This window comes from Sturnira hondurensis, unplaced genomic scaffold, assembly GCF_014824575.4.
Source record: "Sturnira hondurensis isolate 20B ecotype Veracruz unplaced genomic scaffold, ASM1482457v3 Scaffold0020884, whole genome shotgun sequence".
Lineage (NCBI taxonomy): Eukaryota > Metazoa > Chordata > Mammalia > Chiroptera > Phyllostomidae > Sturnira > Sturnira hondurensis.
Window position 1 is genome coordinate 802801 of NW_028093515.1, and position 21373 is coordinate 824173.

A 21373-nucleotide genomic window follows, 5' to 3' on the forward strand; every position below is an offset into this window, starting at 1 on the left:
TGTGAGAGTGACAGCTCCGAGTGGGACAGAGTAAGGGCGGCTTCTCTGGAGCTAGGAGGGACTGGGGTGTGGACCTGGGGAGGGACAGTGTCGGTGAGCTAACGTCTGCGAGAGCGCGGCGATGTTGGTGGGACGTTTGTGTGGGCACCTGCACGGTGTCTCCGAGTCTCCCGGCACTGTAGTGTGTGTGAGTGTAAATGTATGTATGTGGGGTGTGGGAGTGGAGTGTGCGTGAGTCTACGTGGGCGGCAGTAGTATACGTGTGAATTTGTGTGTAAATGGCCGTGCGTGGGTGGGCAAGTCCAGGTGTGCATGTGAGTGTAGGCCCGTGAGACCGGATGTGTTAGTGAGAGTGTGTGAGCGACTCTGCGCGCTGCCTGGGCCCCACCTCTGCACCCCTTCCCCGGCGTGGACCCGCCAGCCGCCAGGCCTGGACTACGACTCCCAGCCTGCCCCGGGCGGGCCCGCCCCACCGTCCTGATTGGCTGTGACCCCCATGCTCCCGCCCCCCGGGAATGAATGGATGGGCGGCCTCCGCGCCCGCCCGAGCGCTGGGAGGACCGACCCGGCGGGGACCTGCTGGGGGCAGGACCGGGGGAGCAAGATGGCCACAGTCATCCCCGGCCCCCTGAGGTGATACCGGCCAACGGGAGGCGGGAGAGGGCGCGCGCGCGGGCGTGTCTGCGCGGGTGTGTGTGTGTGTGGCAGCTGGGGGTGGGGCCGATGGGGTGCCTAGGGGGCTGTCACTGTGGGCTCGGCTGCGCAGGGGTGCGAGTGTGTGAGTCTGGGTCTCTGGCAAGAACGGGGTCCGATGCGCTACTCCTGGAGGAGCAGAGGGTGTGGGGAACTCAGAGTCCTCTTCGAGCCCTCTTCTGGGCAGGGGTCATGTTCCGCCCTGCGACCCCTGGGTAGGGGAGCGGGTGAAATGGGAATGGCCGCGGGGGTGGGGGGGCGGCGGGGGCCGGTGCGGAGACCTGGGTAAACTTGAGTGGAGCCCACACTGCCTTTGTCTCGGGGTATAGAGGGTCACTTGTTCGTGCTGTGTGTTTTGAGGGGATGTGTGTGTGGAGATGTGTTTCATTTCTTTTATTCCACACTAGGTATTTTTGGGTCTTTGGGTCTTTGAGTGTGTACATGTCCTTTGAAACTGTGCATCATTTGTGTTCTGTGTCTTTGGGTGTGTAGGTACACATGTATCTATGTGTAAGTTTTTGTGTGAATATGGGTAGATACACGTTTCTATGTCATAAATATGTGTGTCTTTGTGTGATTGAATATGCAGTGTTTTAGGTGTTGGTTTCTATATTGTATATCTTTGTGAATGTGTGTGTATCCTGGGTGAATCTGTATGATTTCTTTGTATAGTGTGTGTGTGTTTGTGATTTGTGTTGTGTCTTTGGATATATGTGTGAGTGCATATGTTTGCCTTAACATCCCTTCAATATTTGTGTGTCTATATGTATGTTTGGATACTTAAGTGTGTATATGTGTGGAGTGGTGTGTCTGATGTTTGTCTGCACGTTGTGTGTCTTTGTGTGGGTGATTTGTTATGTTGTGGCTTTGGATACGTGGTGCACATTTGTGCATGGGTGTATGTGTGATCTGTTTCTATACTGTGTGGTTTGGGATATTTGTTTTTCAGTGGGTGTGTGTACGTGCACACATGTGAGATGTATCTGTTTCTTCTTTGTGAGTCTTGGGATATGTCTCTCTTTGTGTGTGAAGCGGTGTGACTATGTGTGATTTGTCTGAGTTGTGTGTTTGGATATGTGCACATATGGATGGGTCCTGGTGTATTTTTGTTTGTTTATATATTGTGTATACCTACTCATTGGCTTGAGGCCTGCTTGAGTCCCAGGTGGGGGGCTCCTGAGTCCAGGAGCCACGGGAAGGGAGAGGTGAGGTTGGAAGTGTCAGCCCACCCACTCCTGACTGAGGGGAGGGGTCCTGCGCCACCTGGCGCTCCTGCCCTTGCTGACAGCCGCCCACCCGCTCCCCGCCCCTCACAGCCTGGGTGAAGACTTCTACCGCGAAGCCATCGAGCACTGCCGCAGCTACAACGCGCGCCTGTGCGCTGAGCGCAGCCTACGCCTGCCCTTCCTCGACTCGCAGACTGGTGTGGCCCAGAACAACTGCTACATCTGGATGGAGAAGACCCACCGAGGGCCAGGTACTGCTCGGAGGGCGAGGGCGGGGGCGGGGGCGGGGGCCTCCAAGCCCTAGTCTCACAGCCTGCTTCACTCCAGGTTTGGCCCCAGGACAGATCTACACGTACCCCGCCCGCTGCTGGAGAAAGAAACGGAGACTCAACATCCTGGAGGACCCCAGACTCAGGCCCTGCGAGTACAAGATCGGTGGGTGGAGCCGTCTGTGCCTGGGGCATCTTCCACGTGCTCCCCCAGCAACCTCGCTGTGTGGCAGTGTGCGGGTGTGTCTGAGCCTTCACCTCCCCTCCCCGCAGCTAGTGTCTGAGTGGCTGGCTGTGTGTCTGCCCGTGTGTCGTCCAGAGACACTCGGGTTTTCCCTGAGTGACTGAGCTTTGGATGGTATCTTCTCCTTGGGCCCAAGTGTGTTTGAGAGCAGAGTAGTATGTGTTATGGTGTCTAGGTGTATCCAGCCTTTGTATCTCTTCCCTTGTCATCTGGGATGTATTAGTGTCTGGCTCTGTTTCTTCCTCTGGGTGCCTGAGGAGCCTGGATGCGTCAGAGTATCTGACTGTAACCCTTGCTGTTTGTAGTGGAGTGTGTATGAGTGTGTCCGAGTCTCATTCCAGGTGTTTCCAAGTGTATTAGAAGGCTTATTTCTGTGTGTGTGTGTGTGTGTGTGTGCGCGCGTCTGGTATATCAGGGTGTCTGGCTGCCTCTCGCATTGAGCACCCAGGTACTTGGAATGTCCGGGAGGTCCTCTTCCCTTAGCATCTGGTGGATGAGGTGTGTTGCTGCCCAGGTGTGTTGGTCCACCAGAGTGTCTGGCCTTATCATTTAAATGTGTCCAGTACTGTCAGAACCACTGGCTGTTTCTCTTCCCCATCCATTCGAGGGTCTGTGTGGGTCCAGTTGTCTGCCCGGCTGTCTTCCTGGGTGTGTCTGACTGCCTCAGAGGGACTGTAGCTCCCGTGTGTGTGTCCATGTGTATCTGAGTGATTCTCTCTCAGTGTGTCTGTATCTCCCCAGTGCATGTCCAGGTGTATACCAGGGTCTGCCTGTGTCTCTTCCACTTGTCTGGGTGCATCTGAGTGTCTGGGTGTATCTCTTCCTTTGTCTGGCTGTCGCAAATGATCTGGCTGTACCTCTCCTATGTGTGTCCGTGTGTGTGTCCTGTGTGAATGTCTGTGTGTCTCCATGTTTGTCTAGGTGGGAGTCAGGGTCTGGCTGGGGTCTCTCCGTATATCTAGGTTCCTACAACGGTCCGCCGTGTCTCCTCCTGAGTGTGTCCTGGAGAATCTGAGGGTCTGAGCATCCTTCTCACTGTGTGTAGTTGAATCTTTGCCTCTGCTGCTGGTAGAGAGTGGAAAAGCCGCTTCTCTTCCTCGGCGAGGGTGGTCCCCCAACCTGGGCAGTTTGAGGAGTCCTCCAGGCCCAACTTGCCCACTTGACTCTCCCATCATGGCCTTGTCCCCAGACTGTGAGGCGCCTCTGAAGAAGGAGGGAGGCCTCCCCGAAGGGCCGGTCCTTGAGGCTCTCCTGTGTGCTGAGACAGGGGAGAAGAAGATGGAGCTGAAGGAGGAGGAGGCCATTATGGACTGCCAGGTAGGACCATGCCCAGGGGCCCCAGCTCTCTGCCCCCCGCCCCCCGCCTCCTGCCCCCGGCACATCCCGTCCTTGCTCTGAAACCTCCCCTGGCTCCCTAGGGCTTTCTGGCATCTTAGTCTTCGCCCTCCCACATCTCCTCTCTTTGGAAGACCTCCTGCCTTGCCCTGCCACCCCCATCTCCAGCTCTGCACAGAGCCCCCCAAAGCAGAACAGGGCCCACGTTTTCTTGACTCCACTCCGTTCTCCTGGTGCCCAGAAACAGCAGCTGCTGGAGTTTCCACACGACCTCGAGGTGGAAGACTTGGAGGATGACATTCCCAGGAGGAAAAACAGGGCCAAAGGAAAGGTATCTCTCCATCACCCCTCGCCTGGAAGCAGGCCCCTCCCCTAAGCGGGCACGGTGAGCGGACCTGCCCCACTTGGACCTCACTGAACCCTCGGAACAGCTGGGGAGATCGCATACCCAGTTTACAGATGAGAAGGCCGAGGCTCAGCTCTATTAAACCGCCTGCAAACCAGAGACTGTAGGGCCAGAACTGCCCTCACACCTGTGTGCAGTGCAGAGGAGACGGAGCCGCAGAGGGGCCGATCCGCTGGAGGCCCCCTGTTAGGAAGCGGCTAGCTGTGACGCAGCTTTCCGGCCCACATGATGAGGCTCTTTCAGTGCCGTCCCTTTTCAGGCCCCTCACTCCTAACTCTTCCCCCAGGCATATGGCATCGGGGGTCTCCGGAAACGGCAGGACACCACTTCTCTGGAGGACCGAGACAAGCCGTATGTCTGTGATAGTGAGTCCTTCTGAAGAGGGGGAGAGAGAGAGTGGGGCATAGTGACCTGTCCCCTCCTGGCCCCTCTTCTGTTCGGGGGCCCTGGTAGGGGGATGCTCAGGCCTCTGGCAGAGGGGGTGGGGTGCGATCCTGGAGGCCAGAACCCAGGCGAGGCTGCGGAGGGCTCACCCGCCCGCCCTGCTCCTCTGCTCTCCAGTCTGTGGGAAACGGTATAAGAACCGGCCGGGGCTCAGCTACCACTACACCCACACCCACCTGGCTGAGGAGGAGGGGGAGGAGAACGCGGAGCGCCACGCCCTGCCCTTCCACCGGAAAAACAACCACAAACGTGAGCAGGCAGGCGGGCCGTGGGCTGGTGAGGGGCCCTGAGAACGGGGGCTAGGAATCTGGGACGGAGGGGGCACGTTAGACATTTCTGGAAAATCTCCAGCTCAGCGGTCCCCTCCCCCCACCAACCATGGGGAAGCTGGCTCTGGGGTTGCCATGGCAACCAACCATCTCTCTCTCTCTCTCTCTCTCTCTCTCTCTCTCTCTCTCTCTCTCTCTCTCCCCCCCCTCCCTCTGTCCCCCTCTACACACACGCGCACACACACATGCACACCCCTCTTCCTCTCTCCAGAATCAGTAAATGTATCCTCAGGTGAGGATTTTAAAAAAGAGACAATGACTTGATTTGTCAGTGAATTGGTAGACCTAGTAGCATGTTATATATTAGGTATGCAAAGATGAAAAAAGACACTTCTCAGGATGGTTACATCCTAGAGAAAGAACATTGGGCAGATAGGTTTAAAATATAGAATGGAAAATATAGTGAGAGAAAAGAGCAGAAGAGATTTTGAGGGAGCAGAGAGGCACCTATGCTCTTAAATAAAGAAGACATCCAAGTCATATTTTCATTCAATTCAACATTAAACTCTCTTTAGTATAGATACAATAAGTCTCTTTTACCTTGAGTTCCCAGGAGAGCTTCTGTTCTTATGATGAGCACATCAAAATTAATGTATGGAACCTGAGTTATTAACAATCCATTTTCATACTCATTGGTCTATGGATTCCTGAATGAATATCTTGTGAATATTGAGGCCTGATAAAAACAGACTTTGTTATATTTTCCTTATATGGTGTTCAGTGGATGACCAGTTGTGATTTCCAAGTGAATAGTATTTTAATGTAGCATGTGTCCAGCCCATTTCCTTTATTGACCTTGCAGTCTCATTCCCTGCTTGTAGTAACACCACTGTAGGTCACCTACATGGCTTCTTCGCCCTTTTTCCCTAGACTTACCTCAGCAGATCACTTCTTCCGGATGACTCAACAGAGGATGCTAAATCAAGCAGAATTTTGGCAGCTGGTTTTAGAAAGGATGTTTAGGAACAGGTAACCCAATAAATTTAACAATAAAAAGACTGAAAATAGGAACCAGAAGTTGTGGTTTAAAGAAACAATGTCAAGGATACTCATTTTCTTGGTCTAGTATGCATGACTGGCTAACTGCCTCTAAGCCCCACTGGAGAATATTGATGACTGCAACTGGATCCTGATGGTAGACCAAGATGCTTTGGTCCACCCCTGAGATCCTTTACTGCGCGATAGACTCATTGTNTCTCTCTCTCTCTCTCTCTCTCTCTCTCTCTCTCTCTCTCTCTCTCCCCCCCCCTCCCTCCCTCCCTCCCTCCCTCCCGGCCAGGCATAATATTTCTGGGTCTGATTTATTGTTTCAATTAGAGCTTGGGGAGGGGGGTGATAGATGACTCCCTTCCTTCCTTTCTCCCTTCTTCGCTAAGCTTTGCTGGAGGGGCAGGGTCTGTGGCCTGGGAGCCCTTGGTGACGGCCTGTGACGGCGGAGGGATGCGGGGGCCTGGGGGAGGCTCTACCAGTGGAAAGACCGTCTTCACACCCATCCCTTGGTGGGAGAGCACTGTCCCTTTATCGTCTCCCCACCGCACCCAGGCATCTCCGTGTTCAGGTTGTTCTGTCCGAATGTTTCCATACCAGACCTGGGCCGGTGGCATCCGCCCAGTTTTCATCTAGTGGGGACTCAGGTGGGGGTGGCTGGTGGTCTGAGAGAAGTGTTTGCCTGGGGGAGCAGGGGGCTCTTCCTGAAGCTGGATTTGCCAAGTTTTTATCCAACAAAGAGGACATGTCACTTGACGACAAAGGAATTGTGGGGGTTCTGATGAGAATTATTTGGACCCCCCAATCTCTTCTGCTCCCAGCCACAGCCCAGGGTGGCTACTCTCTGTTCCCACCTCCCCCAGGTCAGGACCTAGGGGTCCACCCCTGGGGGGCTGAGGCTGGGGGCAGGGTGGAGACTTGCCTGTGATGAGAGTCCCTCTCTCTGTCCTCCCACCCCCAGAGTTTTACAAAGAACTGGCCTGGGTCCCCGAGGCACAGAGGAAACACACAGGTAGGGACGCCTCCCTCTGCCCCTGCTTCTGCCACAGCCTTGGACGGGCGCCCTGCCTGCCCACCCCAACCCTGCCTGCTGTCTTTCAGCCAAGAAGGGGCCTGATGGCACCGTCATTCCCAATGGCTACTGTGACTTCTGCCTGGGTGGCTCCAAGAAGACGGGGTGTCCTGAGGACCTCATCTCCTGTGCTGACTGTGGGCGATCAGGTGCTGACCCCACCTCAGGTTTCTGGGGCCAGGGTGGAGAGGACTGCAGGCGTCCGGACCCGGAGGATGGGAGGCAGAGGAGTGAGGGCTGGGGGCGACCCAGAGTGTCGCAGAGGCTCCGAGGAGAGCAGAGCTGGTGGGGCTGACCCGGCTGCTGAGGGCTGTGGGAAGCTGATGGCGTCAGGGAGGCTCTGGGATGCAGTTGTCTTGCATTGCGGGTAGTGACACGTGCTTGTCCTGGTGGGGAGCAGGGAAAGCTGGTTGCCGGGGCACGGTGGGGAGGGGGCCGAGAGGGTAAGTGATGCATCGCCACTGCCTGGGCTCTGTGGCTAACAGAGGGCGCTCGCCGTGGGGTTGTGGTTAATAGATGTGGTTTCCCATGGTGGACCTGTGGGTAACGCGGTGGTTGCCTCGCCTAGTGGGGAACGAATTGTGGTTATGGTGTTACGGGTGGTGGAATACGACTGTCGTGGCACTTGGGGGGAGCAGGGGGGAGCTGTGGCCCTGGGGGACGGGGGACTGGTGGACTGGCACCACATGGCATTGCTGTGAACAGTTTGGTGGCTGGGGCACCCTGCGTAATGGGCTTGGGTTGCAGGGAACCCCGGGGTGCCCCCACACTGGATGGTGGTTGCCATGGCATCGTGACTGGGAGGATGTGGTTGTCACGTTATGTGGTTAACAGAATGTGGCTGCCCAGTGTTGTGGGTGGTAGGAAGTGGTTGCCACAGCACTGTGGGTAATGGAATGTGGTTGCCATGGTGTGCTGGGGAGCAGAGTGTGGTTGCCATGGTGGCCAAGTAGGAGACTGATGGCCAGGGCAGCACTGCTTGCTGTGGGTCGCCGGGCACCCTGGGCACCCTGGGCACCCTGGGCCACCAGTTACCAGGGGTGTGATGAGCCCTAACTGCATCCCTGCCCCTCGGCCCCCAGGACACCCCTCGTGTTTACAGTTCACGGTGAACATGACGGCGGCCGTGCGCACGTACCGCTGGCAGTGCATCGAGTGCAAGTCCTGCAGCCTGTGCGGCACCTCCGAGAACGACGTGAGTCCCCCCGCCCCGCCCCCCCCGGACATGCCCCCAGGCGGCCTCCCCACCTGGCACCTCCGCCTTTGCCAGTTGGGCCTAAAGCCTTTCTCTGGAGTCCCCTCCCTGGTGACCACTAGTAACCTGTATTATTATTATTGTTAGTGGCCATTCATTGAGCCCGGCACTTAATACTCTTCATCTCTCTGACTCTTCCCAACCACCCTCCGAGGTAGGTGCTTGTGTCCCCCCTTCACAGAGAGGGGAAATGACGTGCCCACGGTCAGCCGGCTAGGGCGATGGCCTGAACCGCCGGGACCTGAACCCATGTCCATTGTTTCCAGAGCTGGGATCAGGCTGTTTCAGCATCATTTTAAGTGTTCCACCAAATCTAACGAAGCCCAGACCACAGATTGCAAACTGACAGTGCCCAGGGGTGCTTTGCTCAGCCGAGCAAGGTTTCGCGAAGATTCCGTGGCACAGAGACCTCTGGGAGCCCTTTTTGTGGAAGGACCCCCTGCCCCAGCCCCCGTGACTGGCCCCTGCCCCGGCCCCCCACCCCGTCTCTGGTGCCCGTGCCCCCAGGGTGCCAGCTGGGCAGGTCTCACCCCCCAGGACCAGCTGCTGTTTTGTGACGACTGCGACCGCGGCTACCACATGTACTGCCTGAGCCCCCCCATGGCGGAGCCCCCGGAAGGTGAGAGGAGGCCCCGCCCCCTGGATGGGTGGGGTTGAACGGCCCTCAGGTCCCTGGGGCCTAACTCCCTGTCCTCCGGCCACCCCCGCAGGGAGCTGGAGCTGTCACCTCTGTCTCCGGCACCTGAAAGAGAAGGCCTCTGCCTACATCACGCTCACCTAGGCCTGTCTCTGGCTCACCTGGACCTCTGAGGTGGTGCTTGCCCACCTGCCTCTCGGAGCTCCCCGACTCTCTCCTCGTCCTTAACGCCCCGCAGTGGGAGGGGGAGCGGGGAGCCTGAGAGGGGGCTGGGCCACCCCCTTCCCTCTGTGCAAGTGGAATGTTTGCCCTGTGGGTTGGTGGCGCCCAGTAGGGCTCCTCGCCCTCCTCCTTCCCCATCCCTTGGCAAACGGGCACCAGGGGCTTCTGCTCCCCTCAAAGCCATACCCCGCCTCTGGGCGGACACGAGGGGCGGTGGATGCCGGCCGGCGGTCTGAACCCAGCCTTTTTCTAAAGAAAAAGTCAAAAAGTTTTTAAAAAAAAGAAAAGAAGAAATTAATATATACAAAGAGTCCTATGAGGCCTGGCTGGGTCGAGGGGCACTGCTGAGCGAGTCCACAGGGCACCAGTCCATGCCAGCGTCTCGCCTGGCTGCCCCTCCCCCAGCCTTGGAGCTGCAGCTACCCTGCCTCCCCAACCCCAGGTGGGCACCAGGCCCCCCTCTTGCCCAGGGCAGGTGGGTGTGGTGTCCACCCCGCATTCCCTTTTGGTGCCCACCGTGGATACTGCATGATGTGAACCATGGTTTTGAACTCTGTTCCCGTTCCTGCCCCTCCCTGAGAGCCCCACCCACCTGCCACAGCCACAGGTGTTGCTGGTGGGGCAGGTGGGCCCTTGCCCAGCACCTGCTGGGACGAGAAGCACAGCCTCTGCAACTGGACTAGTTTTCCTCCTCCCCCTGCCCTGATCCCCACCGGCCAGGCCGGGCTGCCCCCCTTGCTGGCCATTTTGGAGGTAGTGAGGGGGAGTGGTTGTTTCTTGTGGTTGTGTGTGTTTGGTGTTCGGGTTTAAAAAAAAAAGGGGAATTGAGACTGCAAGTGGGTGAGGTTGTGGGTTTGGGGGGGTCTCTCCCAATCCAGGCATGCCCCCCCTTGTAAATGAGTCTCCTTTATTGCCTGCCTCTGCTGTGAATTAACTTGTTCTGTGTATTAAACTGGGCCTGACCCCTCTGCCACGACTACCTCCTTCTCCAGGCTGGTTTGGGGCGTCACCAAGAAGGGGAGCTGGGGCCTCATTGTGTGGAGAAGCAGCTGAGGTCAACAGCTGGAGTTGGCCCCTACCTCCGTCTCCCCCCTGCACCCCGCCTTTCTCTGGCTTTGTCCCACCTCCTCCCTGCCTTGGCTGAAAGAAGAGGGGGGATGGGGTGGAGGGGGCTCCCGCCCAGCCAGCTGTGGTTGCCCTGGCAACGGACTGCTGCAGCTGCAGCAGAAAGCAGAGGAGGAGGAAGACGGGAGCTGGGGGCAGGGAAAGGATGGGAAGATGAAGACTGGTATCCCCACCTGGGCTGGGGTAGAGGGCAGGGTGCCCTCAGCACCTCGTCCTGCTACCAGACATCACCTGGGGTTCCCTGTGTGCGGACAAGAGTGGAGGGGAACAGGTAGAGAGCGACAGTGACAGACACATGGAGAGACACTGAGATTTGCTGAGGAGAAGGAACCAGGACAGGAGAGGGACACAGGTATGAGAATCACAAATTTACAGAGAATCAGAAAAAAACACAGCAGGACAGAGCCAAAGATCTGTAGAGATGTAGATGAGCAGAGCCACAGGAATTACGGGGGAAGAGAAGATGGGGATTTAGTGGGAGAGGAAATAATATTAATAAAAAAAGACATGGGGAGAAACAGGAGGAAGTAGACAGCAATGTGGAGAGACGCAGAATAGAGATTTGTCGAGGGAGGCGGAGAACCAGGGCACATCCATTTGGAGAGAAAAAGTAAGATTGGCACTTTGGGGAGAGATGCAAACAGGCAGAGTCTTAGGACAAGGACACAGGAGATGGAAGGGGTTGCATAGGAGAAAAGGACACAAAAAAAGTTTAAGGGGACAATAGAAAAAATCCTGAGAAAGCCAAAGGTTCTGAAGGGATTCAGAAAGATGGGGTGAGGAGGGAGCCAGAGATGGGGTGGGGGTGGGAGGGGGAGGGTGCCTGTGGGAGAAGGGGGGGATGAGGCGGCAGTTGAAATCAGGAAAATGGGGGACAAGCAGGGCCCAGCCAGGCGAGAGTGAGGGCTGGCATGTGCGTATGTGAGTTGTGGGGTGTTGGAAGTCGGTGTGTGTCGCAGGCGCCAGGAGAGGATGTGAGAACAGCTTGTTCCGCCGGTCCCTGGTGGGGGAGGGCAGCGCGGCTGAGGATGGGGCCTCCCGAAGGGCGGGCACAGGGCGAGTGTCTGCAACACTGGAATTTTTAGATGTGGAAATAGCTGGTCTACCTCCTCTGGAAAAAGAATATGTACCCGTTTTGGAAAAAGATTTTTCTGTGTGTGGTGGTGAGGGAAGGGTCTGAGTCAGGGAAGCATCAGGCTTGCGCTTAGAGATGGAAAACTCGAGGACAGGTAAATGGGCGAAGGGGGCCCAGCAGACCCGTCCACCCTGCCAGAGGCTGAGCTGCCTCTCTCGGATCCAGGCCGGACCTTGGGATTTTCTCATGGGCTTTTGAGAACTGGAAAATCAGTTTGACTGTGACCCCTGGGTCGCATTGCAGGTGCTCACCAGGGCAGGTCACAGAGGAGGTGCTAGCATCTTTCTCCGACACCCCCAATGCCCTGTGTCCCCCAGACCTGGAATCAGGGACAGCTTTCCACCCTAACCACCAAGGAGACGCTTGGCACAGGGAGGCTGCTCCTCCGGCCGGGAGGAGGGGTGTGGATAAGCCAGCGCAGGGGCGGGGCGGGCCTGGGGTGCCAGCCCGGCTGAAGGAGGCCCTTAGTTCTGAGTCTGCTGTAGAGGGCAGATTTACGGAGCTGGAAAATCTGGCTTGCTTTATGTTCAACCTCCAGATTTTAAAAAGTTGACCACTGCTCTAAAACTAACATAACTTCGTGGGTTGGGCCTGGCTTTGAGGCCTTCGGTATATGACTTCTGATGTAGAATCTCCTTTTTCAAAACTTAGGAAGGGCTTTTACAATCTGAGGGGCGGATTTCTGTCATTTGGGTTTCAAGGAAAACAAATTTTGCAAGGCTGGAGTTCCTAGTTTTTGGGTAAGAACGTGAGTGTGCAGTGAGTGTGTGGACACGGGACAGGAGGAGGGCTGGCGCCCGACCACACCTCCCCAGTGGCTGCAGGCATCTAGCTGCCCAGCTAGTGAACACACAAACCGTTTCTATGAAACATTTATTTCTTCTGAAACTTCCGGAAACATGCCAGAAAAATCTCACGACAGGGATAGAAAAAAAAGACGAAAAGAATAAAAAAATCCAAATGAAATAAATCAACATATGAAAAAACCCCTGTTGCCGTCTTTAGCCGTCAGAGAGAACACCAGCTTCATATTAAATAGATCTGTGTTGCAGAGATCCTTAAAAAATAGAAAACGAAACCAAAAATCATAACTTACACTTTTCAATGTACACGATTAGGTCCCGGAAATGGTTCGAATGATCTGAGGATGAGGCCACAACTTAAAGGGGGCGGCGGGGCCGGCTCCAGGCTGGGGTCTGAGGACAGGGGCAGAGGGCCGTCCTGGAGAGCCCGGCCGTCGGGAAAGGGGATGGGACGAGGAGCAGAGACATCACAGTAGTTGGCCAGGGCTGAGGACCCAGCAGGCCCGCCTGCGGCCACGTGCCCCCCAGCTCCGGTGGGGGTGGGGGGCCGCAGGTGTGCAAGCTCGGTCACAGGGCTGCAGTGGTGCCAGGGGCCAGAGGCTGGCTGCAGGGGGACACGGCCAGTGTCCTTTTCTCCCGCTCCCTGAATGCCTGTGTCCCGGGCAGTCCCCAGGGCCCCCTTCCCTGAGGTTTCTGGCCCCAAAGAGAAGGCAGTGGGGTCTCTGAACAAGGACTGGGCCTCCTGCGCTGGCTCTCGGCCGGGGCTGCTGCTCGGAGCCAGGCCCCTGCCCACTCCCCGGTCTGGTGCTTCCCAGAGAGGGAAGACACGGGCCTGCCCACCCTGACTTTGTCCCTCCAAGTCTTCCTGCTGAGCACCACCCCATGGGGGACATGCCTTGATCCTCAGCTTGAGGTGGGGGGGAATCCACAAATTGTGGTCATACAGACTTGTTCTGGCACAACTCTACATGGAAAAATAAATATATATATATATTTTTTGTTTGTTTGTTTTTAAAGGAAAAAAACTTGTTTCCTGGGTGAGCAGCGTAGTGCCACACCAGCTTGCTGCCTGGCAAGCTGCCCCCTTATTGCCTTTCGAGAGTCAGCGTCCCGTGGGGGCCGCACAGCAAGGGCCCCGGGAGCACAGTGTGTCCCCGCCTCCGCTGCCTTGGGGGCTGCCGGACGGCACAGAGAAAACTAAAGCAGACACGAGATGAAGGCTGTTTCTCTCCAGCTATATGGCCTGGGGGCTCCAAAGCCCTGTCTGGTGCCTGGAAGAGGCCGTGGCTCCCCAGCCAGGGGCGGTGGCCCTGCTGCTGGGCCGTGCGGGGCAGGAGCTTGAGGGTGAGAGGGCTCAGGTGCCGTGGCCTCTGCTGGTCGAGAGGCTGAGAGAAGACTGTAGAAGTGGTGTGCACATAGTTTCCCCTTACAGCAGGTGACTCTGGGATGTTGGGGGTTCCCCTCTCCATCCTGGGATCCCCAGGAAAATAACTGAAGCTCTAAGAAAGTGCTGCTGGCTCTTTTTGGAAATACAGGGTTGGGAGGAGATGATATCCGTGCGTCTTGGTGCTAGTACAGGAAGGACCGAGAGCCCTGGCCTGTTTCCACGGGGGCCCTGACCTCTCCGGGGCGGGCGGAGGGGGTGGGTAGGAAGAATGGGCTGTTTTCACACTGATTTCTCATGCAGGGGGCTGGGCCCCACAGGTCCCAGCTCTTGTACGTGGTGAAGCAACCTGGTTTGTGAGCTCCTGCCGCAGTGGGGTTTGGAGACTCACTCCTGCCCTCCCTCTCTCCTTTTTACAGCTTCTGATGGCTTGGTCCTAGGAAGAGGCTAAAGTAGGGCCCAGCAGGATGGGCCCCTGGGGGCAGTGTGGACAGGGCCCAGGCCCCAGGGCCCAGAGATGAGCAGTTCAGAGAAGGCCTGAGACCCTGTGGCCCGCTGGGGCTGGAGGACCAAGAGCAGACCCCAGCTCACAATCCTGGAGAGGCCTCCCTCAGGTCTCCGGGTCCGTGGGGAGCGTCGTGGGGCCCTGGCTGGATTATCTCGGTCACGCCTGCCACCAGGAGCTGAGCAAAGGGCGACAGGATTGTAGGAGCACCTGCCCCGCCCGCTGGCCCCCGCTGCGGCCCAGGCACTGCTGCCCAGGTGGAGGGGTGGGGGCAGCAGCCTCTCGGCCTCACAGCTCCTTCTTCTCCCGGCAGAAGATCTCCGCGAACTTGCGCAGCTGCTCACTGGCGGCCTGGGACTCCTCCTGCAGCCGCTGGTTGTTCTGCCGCAGGCTGGCGACCTCCGACTGCAGCACCGCCTTGTCCTGCTTCTCCTGCAGGTCGGGGTCCGGGCATCAGCCGAGTGCTCCCTGGGGCCTGTGAGCCCCGGCTAGGCTGTGGTGTACAGCTGGGCCACCGGGGTGCAAAGCCCAACTCCGCTCCCTGACAAGTTAACCCCCGGCCAGCCACTTCATCCCCGGGACCCAGCCGCCTCAACTCTGAAAGGGGTGGCTGAGAGGTTTCCCCGAAGTCCCAGACTATTACATCACAGCTTGATGTGGGTGATGGTTTCACGAACACCACTGTAATTATTATCACCTCATTTCACCCCCAGTCACCCTGGGTCTTTGGGAAACCCAGCCCAAACAGCAACCAGAGAGCTGAGAGGAGAATGCAGGGCTACCGTGGGGCTCCACTGCTGCCCCCTAGCCACCCTGCCCCTCCAGGACAGCCTGACACCTGGAGGTGCTGACTTGTCCAGGGCCACCCCAGCCTGTGGCTCTGGGGTGGGATCTGAACCCGGGCCCCTGTGATCGCTGTGCTTGGGACTCACATTACACGCTGCCATTTACCCAGAAGTATATAGCGTGACAGGAGAAAGTCTGCTCTGCCCTGACTTCTCCTCACTTCTCCACCCTGGAGACAAATACAGCAAACAGCTCCAACTGTTGCCTTCTGGCCGCCCTCTGGCCCCCAGACGTGAAACGTTTTTTAAAAGTACGATGAAGTCCTAGAAAACGGTTCTGCAGCTTGCTTAGTTTGTTACTTAAGTTACTGGACTTCTTTTGTGCATTAATAAGCGCACAGATCCCTGCGATCACTTTAACTGGCTGCAGACCATCCTGCTGCACGGGTGGCCTGTCATTTCCGTCACCGCTGTCTCGTGTTTTGGTGATGGGAACGCTCCACTTCTTTATTTTGCCAACAGTGCAGCAGGAACGTCTTTGCTCATGGATGCCTTTGTGCCCATGCCTGACATTCTGCTAGACAAATTGCCACAGGGTCAACTGGGTCAACGGGGTCCGCAATTACACTTTTGATAAAAATTGTCCAACTGCCCCCCCAACAGGCCAGGCCAATTCATTCTTCCTCCGAGACTATGCGGGTCTCTCTGAGCTCACCAGCCTTTGCTCATGACTACATTGGAAGCTGGGTGGCTTCCCCCAGAACAGACGGGGCGGGGGACAGGTGCCTCCGCCTTGCTGGGCCCTCAAGTGTCTGGGAAGTGGAGTAGGAGGGAGCTTACCTTCTGGAGGTCTGTGTGTAGCTGTTTCAGCATCGCTTCCAGCTGGTATACCTTGCCTGTCAGATCAAGGGGTGGCTCCTCGCTGGAAAGACAGGGGACAGGGTCAGGCCCCTCGCTCCTGAGGTTCTGGGGAGCTTTTTCCCTGCTGGTGACCCGAGGGGGCCTGGAGGAGGAGGTCTGGTGGGGGCCCAGAAGCCAGCCCTCCTTCCGGCCTCCTCCAAGCAAGGGCGTGTGTATGCTGCGGGTGGGGGTGGAAGGCTGTGTGTGTTGCCTGCCCTGAAGTGAGCCTTCCCTGGAGGGTGGACCACGTGTGTCCTTAGGGAGAAACTGCTCCTACATGCGACCCCCTCCTGTTGTGGGAGGCGAAGAACCGCAGACACCGAAGGCCCAGGCACTGTTCCCGCACACTAGACCCATGAGTGCACAGCACTAAGCCCGGGGATGAGGAAGATGACAGCCTGCTGTCACTGAGAGCCCAGCCTGCACTGTGTGTGGCCTCAGTCTCATGGAGCTCTGGCCCAGTGCAGTCCGGGAGGCCCCTGTGTCATTATCTTCCAGAAAAGGGGACACCCAGGCTCAGGCAGGGGCGCTGCACCCAGGACCCCAACCTCTGGCTCTCTCTTTGTGCAGATCCCCCCGTGCTGGGCCTGCCTGGCTCCTGTCCACCCCCTGTCCTGTAGGGGAGAGAGGGCAGCCCCTCTGGTAGAGGCTCCACTGGGCACACAGGACACTCACATCTGGTGGGTGCTGCGGCCGGGGACCGGGCTGCAGTGGATGAAGGGAGCCCAGTGTCTCAGCCCTCCTGCCCTTCCCACCCCTTTCCTCCCTCCATGGTCCTGGATCTTGGGGACCTGAAGCCACAGGGGGAGGTGGGACAAGGGTGGGGGCAGGCCACCAGTTCAGGGACAAAGGGAACCCAAAAGAGCACCCAGAGTCCACACGTCCTACCCCTTCGGCGCCCAGCCTGCGCCCATCCTCTCCGTGGCGGCACCACCTGTAACCGCCAGGTCGTGTGGCCACGTGTGGGGGCGGCTGGGTCCTGAAGCCGGTGTGAGGCCAGCAGCAAGGGCCAGCATCACCCTGAAGAACAGCCTGCACTGCCCACAAGGTCCTGGGGGTCGGGGGCCCTCTCTCCCAGTGCGTGGCTGTTGTGCGCTGAACCCTGCAAGGAGGGTGTGTGTGCATGAGCGTGAAATGCACTATTTATACCCACGGACTCACAAACCTCCCGTTTCCATTTACTCTCCCTCCTTATTTTTTTGCCGAGACACAGAAGTCAGAGATGTGACACTAAATGTGAGAAGACGGAAGTGACAGACCCGTGTCCCTGCTCTCCTCCCTCCCCTAGGAGGCCTCCTGAGGGCAGGGGTCCTGTCTCACTGCTCCAGCCCCGCCCCCAGCCCAGCAGGGAGGATTTGCCTCATTTAGGGATACGCAGAGGGGAAGCCCAGGAGCAGCGGGGCACAGTGCCGGGCACTGCCTAGCATCTGTCAGCGCTGGAGGCGCCCCCACTGTGAGAACACGGATTACAGCACAGTGTCCGCTGCACCTCGAGGACAGGGCTGGCTCAGACACGCGCACTGCGGGGCCCAGCGCACCGGTCACAGTCACGCCACATCTCTTTGCTGAGGGAGGTGCTCCCCAGCTACTGCGGATGGGTGGTGGGGTGACCTGCAGGCGGTCGGATGGCCAGGCCCCACAGTGCTCCAAGGGGAACCTCACCTCATGGTTGGGGTGGTCCTGGGGGTCGGGGGCCCTCTCTCCAGGCTCAGGTGGCTGTGGACAGGACTGTGTGCAGGTGGCATGTCTGGGCTCAGAGCGGGGTCATTCAGCGAGAAGAGCGACACAGCTCTTTGCACTGGTAGAGAGAGAGGGGAGAGGGGTCAGCGGGGCTCCCAGCCCCTCCCCACACGAGGCCTCTCCCTGTGCACCCCCCGCCCGAACCTCCACCCCATTCCTAGTATCAAAGGCACTGTGGATGAATTCCTGTCAAAAACCTGAACCAGACAAGGACACAAAACTCATCGTGATTCTGAGCAAGCCCGTAGACCAAATGACCCGTTTAGACAAAATTCAAAAGGGAGAGAGAGACAAGTTCAATTACGGTGCGAGGAAGTAAGGAACCCGATCCAGAATCTGGCACATTCTCTGCTTTTGTCAACAAATAAATGGCAGAAGAAATGACTGACAGCGGAGGGGGTGAAGCTGGGTGACACATGGCACACGACGGTTCGTCACAGCCCACTTGTGGGAACGTCTGTGAAATCACAACCGCAAAGAGTCACGCGGGACAGAGCACATCACACACACTGACGAGAGGGAAGAAGTCCCAGGGACTGCGGGTGAGAGCAAGCACTCATGGCCCCCACGGACCCCTGGCTCGCTCTGCCGTGGGGCCTGAGTGCCAGCAATTTTAAACAGCCCGTCAGGGGACTTCTCTGTAATGACGAGAACTGGGGACAGCCCTGGTGCGCCAGAGCAGCCAGGTCACTGCGCCTGTGTGGCAGTGTGGAGCCCAGGAGGAGGGCCTGCCTGTGGGTTACGGAGAGGACCAGAGCGGCGCCTGCCGGACACACACTGCCCACTGGCAAAGGGTGGTGGGGTGGTGGGGTGGCTCCTGGTCAACGGGACGCTTCCTGCTCGGGGAGGAGGTGCCCTACAAACCGAACACCGTCCCCTCAGGTCCACCAGCCAGGGAGAGCCCGCCACAGCGACCTCTCCCCGCACCTGCCTGCGTGTGCACACGCTTCTCCTACTGTTGGGAGGAAACTGCCGCTATCAGGGTGCTCCCCTCTACGTGGTTCATCACACTTGTCCAAACATAAGGACACTCTCTCATCACAACACACTGTCACTCGAGAATACTAGCATTTGTACAGGATGGTTGTCTAATAGTCGGTTATCTCGAAATTCCCTCAATTCGCTAAATAACATCCCTTGTAGCTGTTATTTTCTACCCTGGATTTAACGTCTATTCTCTTTGAAAACATTTTTCTGTGAACAACGTCACATCTGCCCCAAAGCAGCAGAAACAGCGCCTCAGGAACCCAGTGCCAGTTTCAACAATTTCCAACAGAACTCTGCTTCCCCCTCCTGCTGTGCTTTCATTATCCACCCGGTCCCTCATTTCCTTTCAGGGGGGTCCAACCTGCAGCCCACACGCAGCCCAGGATGGCTGTGAATGCCGCTCAACACTAAATTGTAAATTTACTTAAAATAGCCCTGGCTGGTGTGGCTCTGTGGACTGGGTGCCGGCCTGTGAACCAAAGAGTCGCTGGTTCGATTCCCAGTCAGGGCACATGCCCGCTTGTGGGACAGGTCCCCAGTAGGGGGCGTGTGAGAGGCAGCCACACATTGATGTTTCTCTTCTTCTCTTTCTCCCTTCCTTCTCCTCTCCAAAAAATAAAATCTTTAAAAAACCCCAAAACATTACGAGGTTTTTTTGAGACTACGTGTTGCAATATATTTAATGTGTGGCCCAAGACCATTCTTCTTCTTCCAGTGTGGCCCAGGGACGCTGAAAGACTGGACACTGCATAGGCCTTATTGAGGCTTGATTGACACACAGTAACTTGCACAAGCTGAAAAGTGTACCATTTTGCTAGGTGACATTGTGGCAACTGAGCCTCGGCTTTCTCATCTGTCAATGGGGATCCAATACACCCCTCAGACTACGTGATGAAGTGCTGGCTCAGAGATGCCTAGCGACGCCATCAGGGCTGCAGAGTCGCCTCCTTCAGGAAGCACCGCTAAGCAACCCTTTCCTGCCACTGAGCTGTCAGGCCACCAGAGGGTCACCTTCATCAGTAGTTTAAGAGGAAGAGAAACACCAACTGGTTGCTTCTTGAATGTCCATCACTAGGGACCTGGCCAGCAACCCAGGCATGTGCCCTGACTGGGAGTTGAACTGGTGACCCTTTGGTTTGCAGGCCGGTGCTCAGTCCACTGAGCCACGCCAGCCGGGGCGATCCCAGTGGAAGGCTAGGATAGAGCAGAGGCTGGGCCTTGCGTGCTCTGACCACTCTCCCCCTCAGGGCCCGGCCGCCTTCATCCTGTGGCCAGTGGAGGCTGCAGGATGGGATGGAAGCAATGGATAGAAGCAAACGAGGAAGAAAGTTTCCTCTAGGACCACCTGCCAGGTGTGGACCCTATCAAACACGGAAAAATGAAGCATGTGTACCGTATGGATGGGGTTTACCAGATCTGCGCCAGGCCGGTGCTGGGCCCCAGTGGGACGGCCCTCCGGCTCTATGTGGGGAGATACACCCATCATCAGAGCGGCTAGGGCAGGGATGCGGGGCACAGGGCGAGGGGCCAGGGCTGCGGGAGCCCCGAGGCGGCACCTGGTGCAGACCAGGGGATGCCAGGGAGGGCTTCTTGGAGGAGGGGGAGCTAAGCTGTGGCTTAGAAGAGTGCGTTCATGTCTGTCGGGGATCCCCATGGGCCCCCCTTTAGATGAGGACACGAAGGCCGAGAAAGGCGGGGCTGCCCGTCCAAGGTGACGCGGGAAGGAAGCCGCAGTGACTGCCAGCTCTCCCTTCTGATCCGTTGCCTTTCTCAGTAACAACAAATCCCAAATTTTAGGGGCGTGTGGCCGCATTTCCTAGCCAGCCAGGGGCTCGAGGCTTTGGGAAGTGTCCTTTTTTCTCCTGCTGGTCAAAGCTGGACACCCTGCCTGGACCCCTCGTGTCCACCGCCCCGGGGGACGTGCCACACCAGCGCCGGGCAGCCCAGCCCCAGGATTTCCACCTGTGCAAACCCCGGGGTGTTTAAGTCATTGCTATTTTGGATGTTCTGCTACCTGCGAAGCGGATCTAAACTGGAGCAATTTGGACCGCTCCAGTTTCGCCCTGCAGCGGTAAGAGAAGGGACTGTCTGGTGAGGGCCCGCTCTGTGCCTGACACGTTGACATCCGGCTTCACGCAGCCCTCCCTGCGGCCACAGGCTGTGGGCACAGCCGTGTCCCCGATTTGCAGACACAGTAACTGAGGATCAGAGAGATGAAGACGTTTGCCCAGGACTGTGCAGGGAAACAGGGAAGGATGTGAACCTCGCTCCCCCGATCCCAGAACCTGAGTGTGTCTCCCTGCAAAGCCCCGAGGGCCCCCACTGACTGGGAGGCACAGAAGCCGTTAGGAGCTGGCGTGGCCAGGCGGAGGGCGCTCACCTTCGTATGCCTTGGCTGCGTTCACCAGGCTGGACCACTCGAGGCCAGCAGCTGTGTCGGGCAGTGGCATCATCCCGGGGTCGAGGCGTCGCAGTGGCCGGTCCCGCCCATCGGCCAGTGAGAGCTCGGAAGCAGAGATGGTGGCTGGGTGGGGACAGCACAGACGGGGGTGGGTGAGAATGACCACGTGAAAGAAACACATGAATACATTTTGTTATACTTTATATACAATGATGTAAAATTATGTAATTGTCATAACATTAATACACAACTAAGTAAGTGCTATACTTATTAGATGACAATTGCCAGGGGAAAAAATACCTAGCAGGGAGGGAAGGGTGTGAGAGTTGGGTAGTTACGTGGGTGTGATTTTACAGGGGGTGCCAGGGAGGCCTCGCTGAGGTGGTGTCTGCACACAGCTCTGAGGGACGGGGGGGACTGAGCCCGGGATCGCTTGGGGGAAGAGTGTCCAGGCAGATGTGACAGCCAGCACAAACTCCCCAAGGCAGG

The 21373-nt window shown here is 57.5% G+C and overlaps 2 protein-coding genes across 8 annotated transcripts in view; one reads left to right on the plus strand and one right to left on the minus strand.

Annotated features, from left to right (window-relative positions):
- The first annotated feature begins 533 nt into the window (after window positions 1-533).
- On the plus strand, window positions 534-9390 carry DPF1 (double PHD fingers 1). Of its 2 annotated transcripts, none has more exons than XM_037030803.1 (12): window positions 534-633; window positions 2010-2170; window positions 2247-2354; window positions 3622-3749; window positions 4009-4098; window positions 4460-4538; window positions 4735-4866; window positions 6895-6945; window positions 7035-7154; window positions 8088-8200; window positions 8768-8879; window positions 8971-9390. In XM_037030803.1, the coding sequence occupies exons 1-12, from the start codon at window positions 605-607 to the stop codon at window positions 9039-9041; spliced, it is 1194 nt and encodes a 397-aa protein (XP_036886698.1). In that variant the 5' UTR covers window positions 534-604; the 3' UTR covers window positions 9042-9390. The 2 variants fall into 2 exon arrangements, with proteins under 2 accessions (XP_036886698.1, XP_036886699.1); XM_037030804.1 differs by having other exon boundaries at window positions 8798-8879.
- A 2848-nt stretch (window positions 9391-12238) lies between these two features.
- Window positions 12239-21373, minus strand: part of SIPA1L3 (signal induced proliferation associated 1 like 3) — a 243151-nt gene continuing 234016 nt past the window's right edge. For 5 of the 6 annotated variants that reach the window (XM_037030768.1, XM_037030767.1, XM_037030766.1 and 2 more), the window contains 4 exons: window positions 20864-21007; window positions 17419-17554; window positions 15697-15778; window positions 12239-14503 (listed from right to left, as the gene is read on the minus strand). In XM_037030768.1, coding sequence (XP_036886663.1) covers window positions 14360-14503; window positions 15697-15778; window positions 17419-17554; window positions 20864-21007 — 506 coding nt within the window. In that variant the 3' untranslated portion in view covers window positions 12239-14359. The remainder of the gene's footprint in view (window positions 14504-15696; window positions 15779-17418; window positions 17555-20863; window positions 21008-21373) is intronic. The other variant, XR_005064251.1, reaches the window with a different exon arrangement.

Excerpts from the sequence above, each read along its gene's own strand:
- DPF1 (XM_037030803.1), top strand. The coding sequence starts at position 605 with ATGGCCACAGTCATCCCCGGCCCCCTGAG. Across the intron at positions 634-2,009 it reads GTCATCCCCGGCCCCCTGAG|CCTGGGTGAAGACTTCTACC; the intron begins GTGATACCGGCC and ends CGCCCCTCACAG. Across the intron at positions 2,355-3,621 it reads GCCCTGCGAGTACAAGATCG|ACTGTGAGGCGCCTCTGAAG; the intron begins GTGGGTGGAGCC and ends CCTTGTCCCCAG.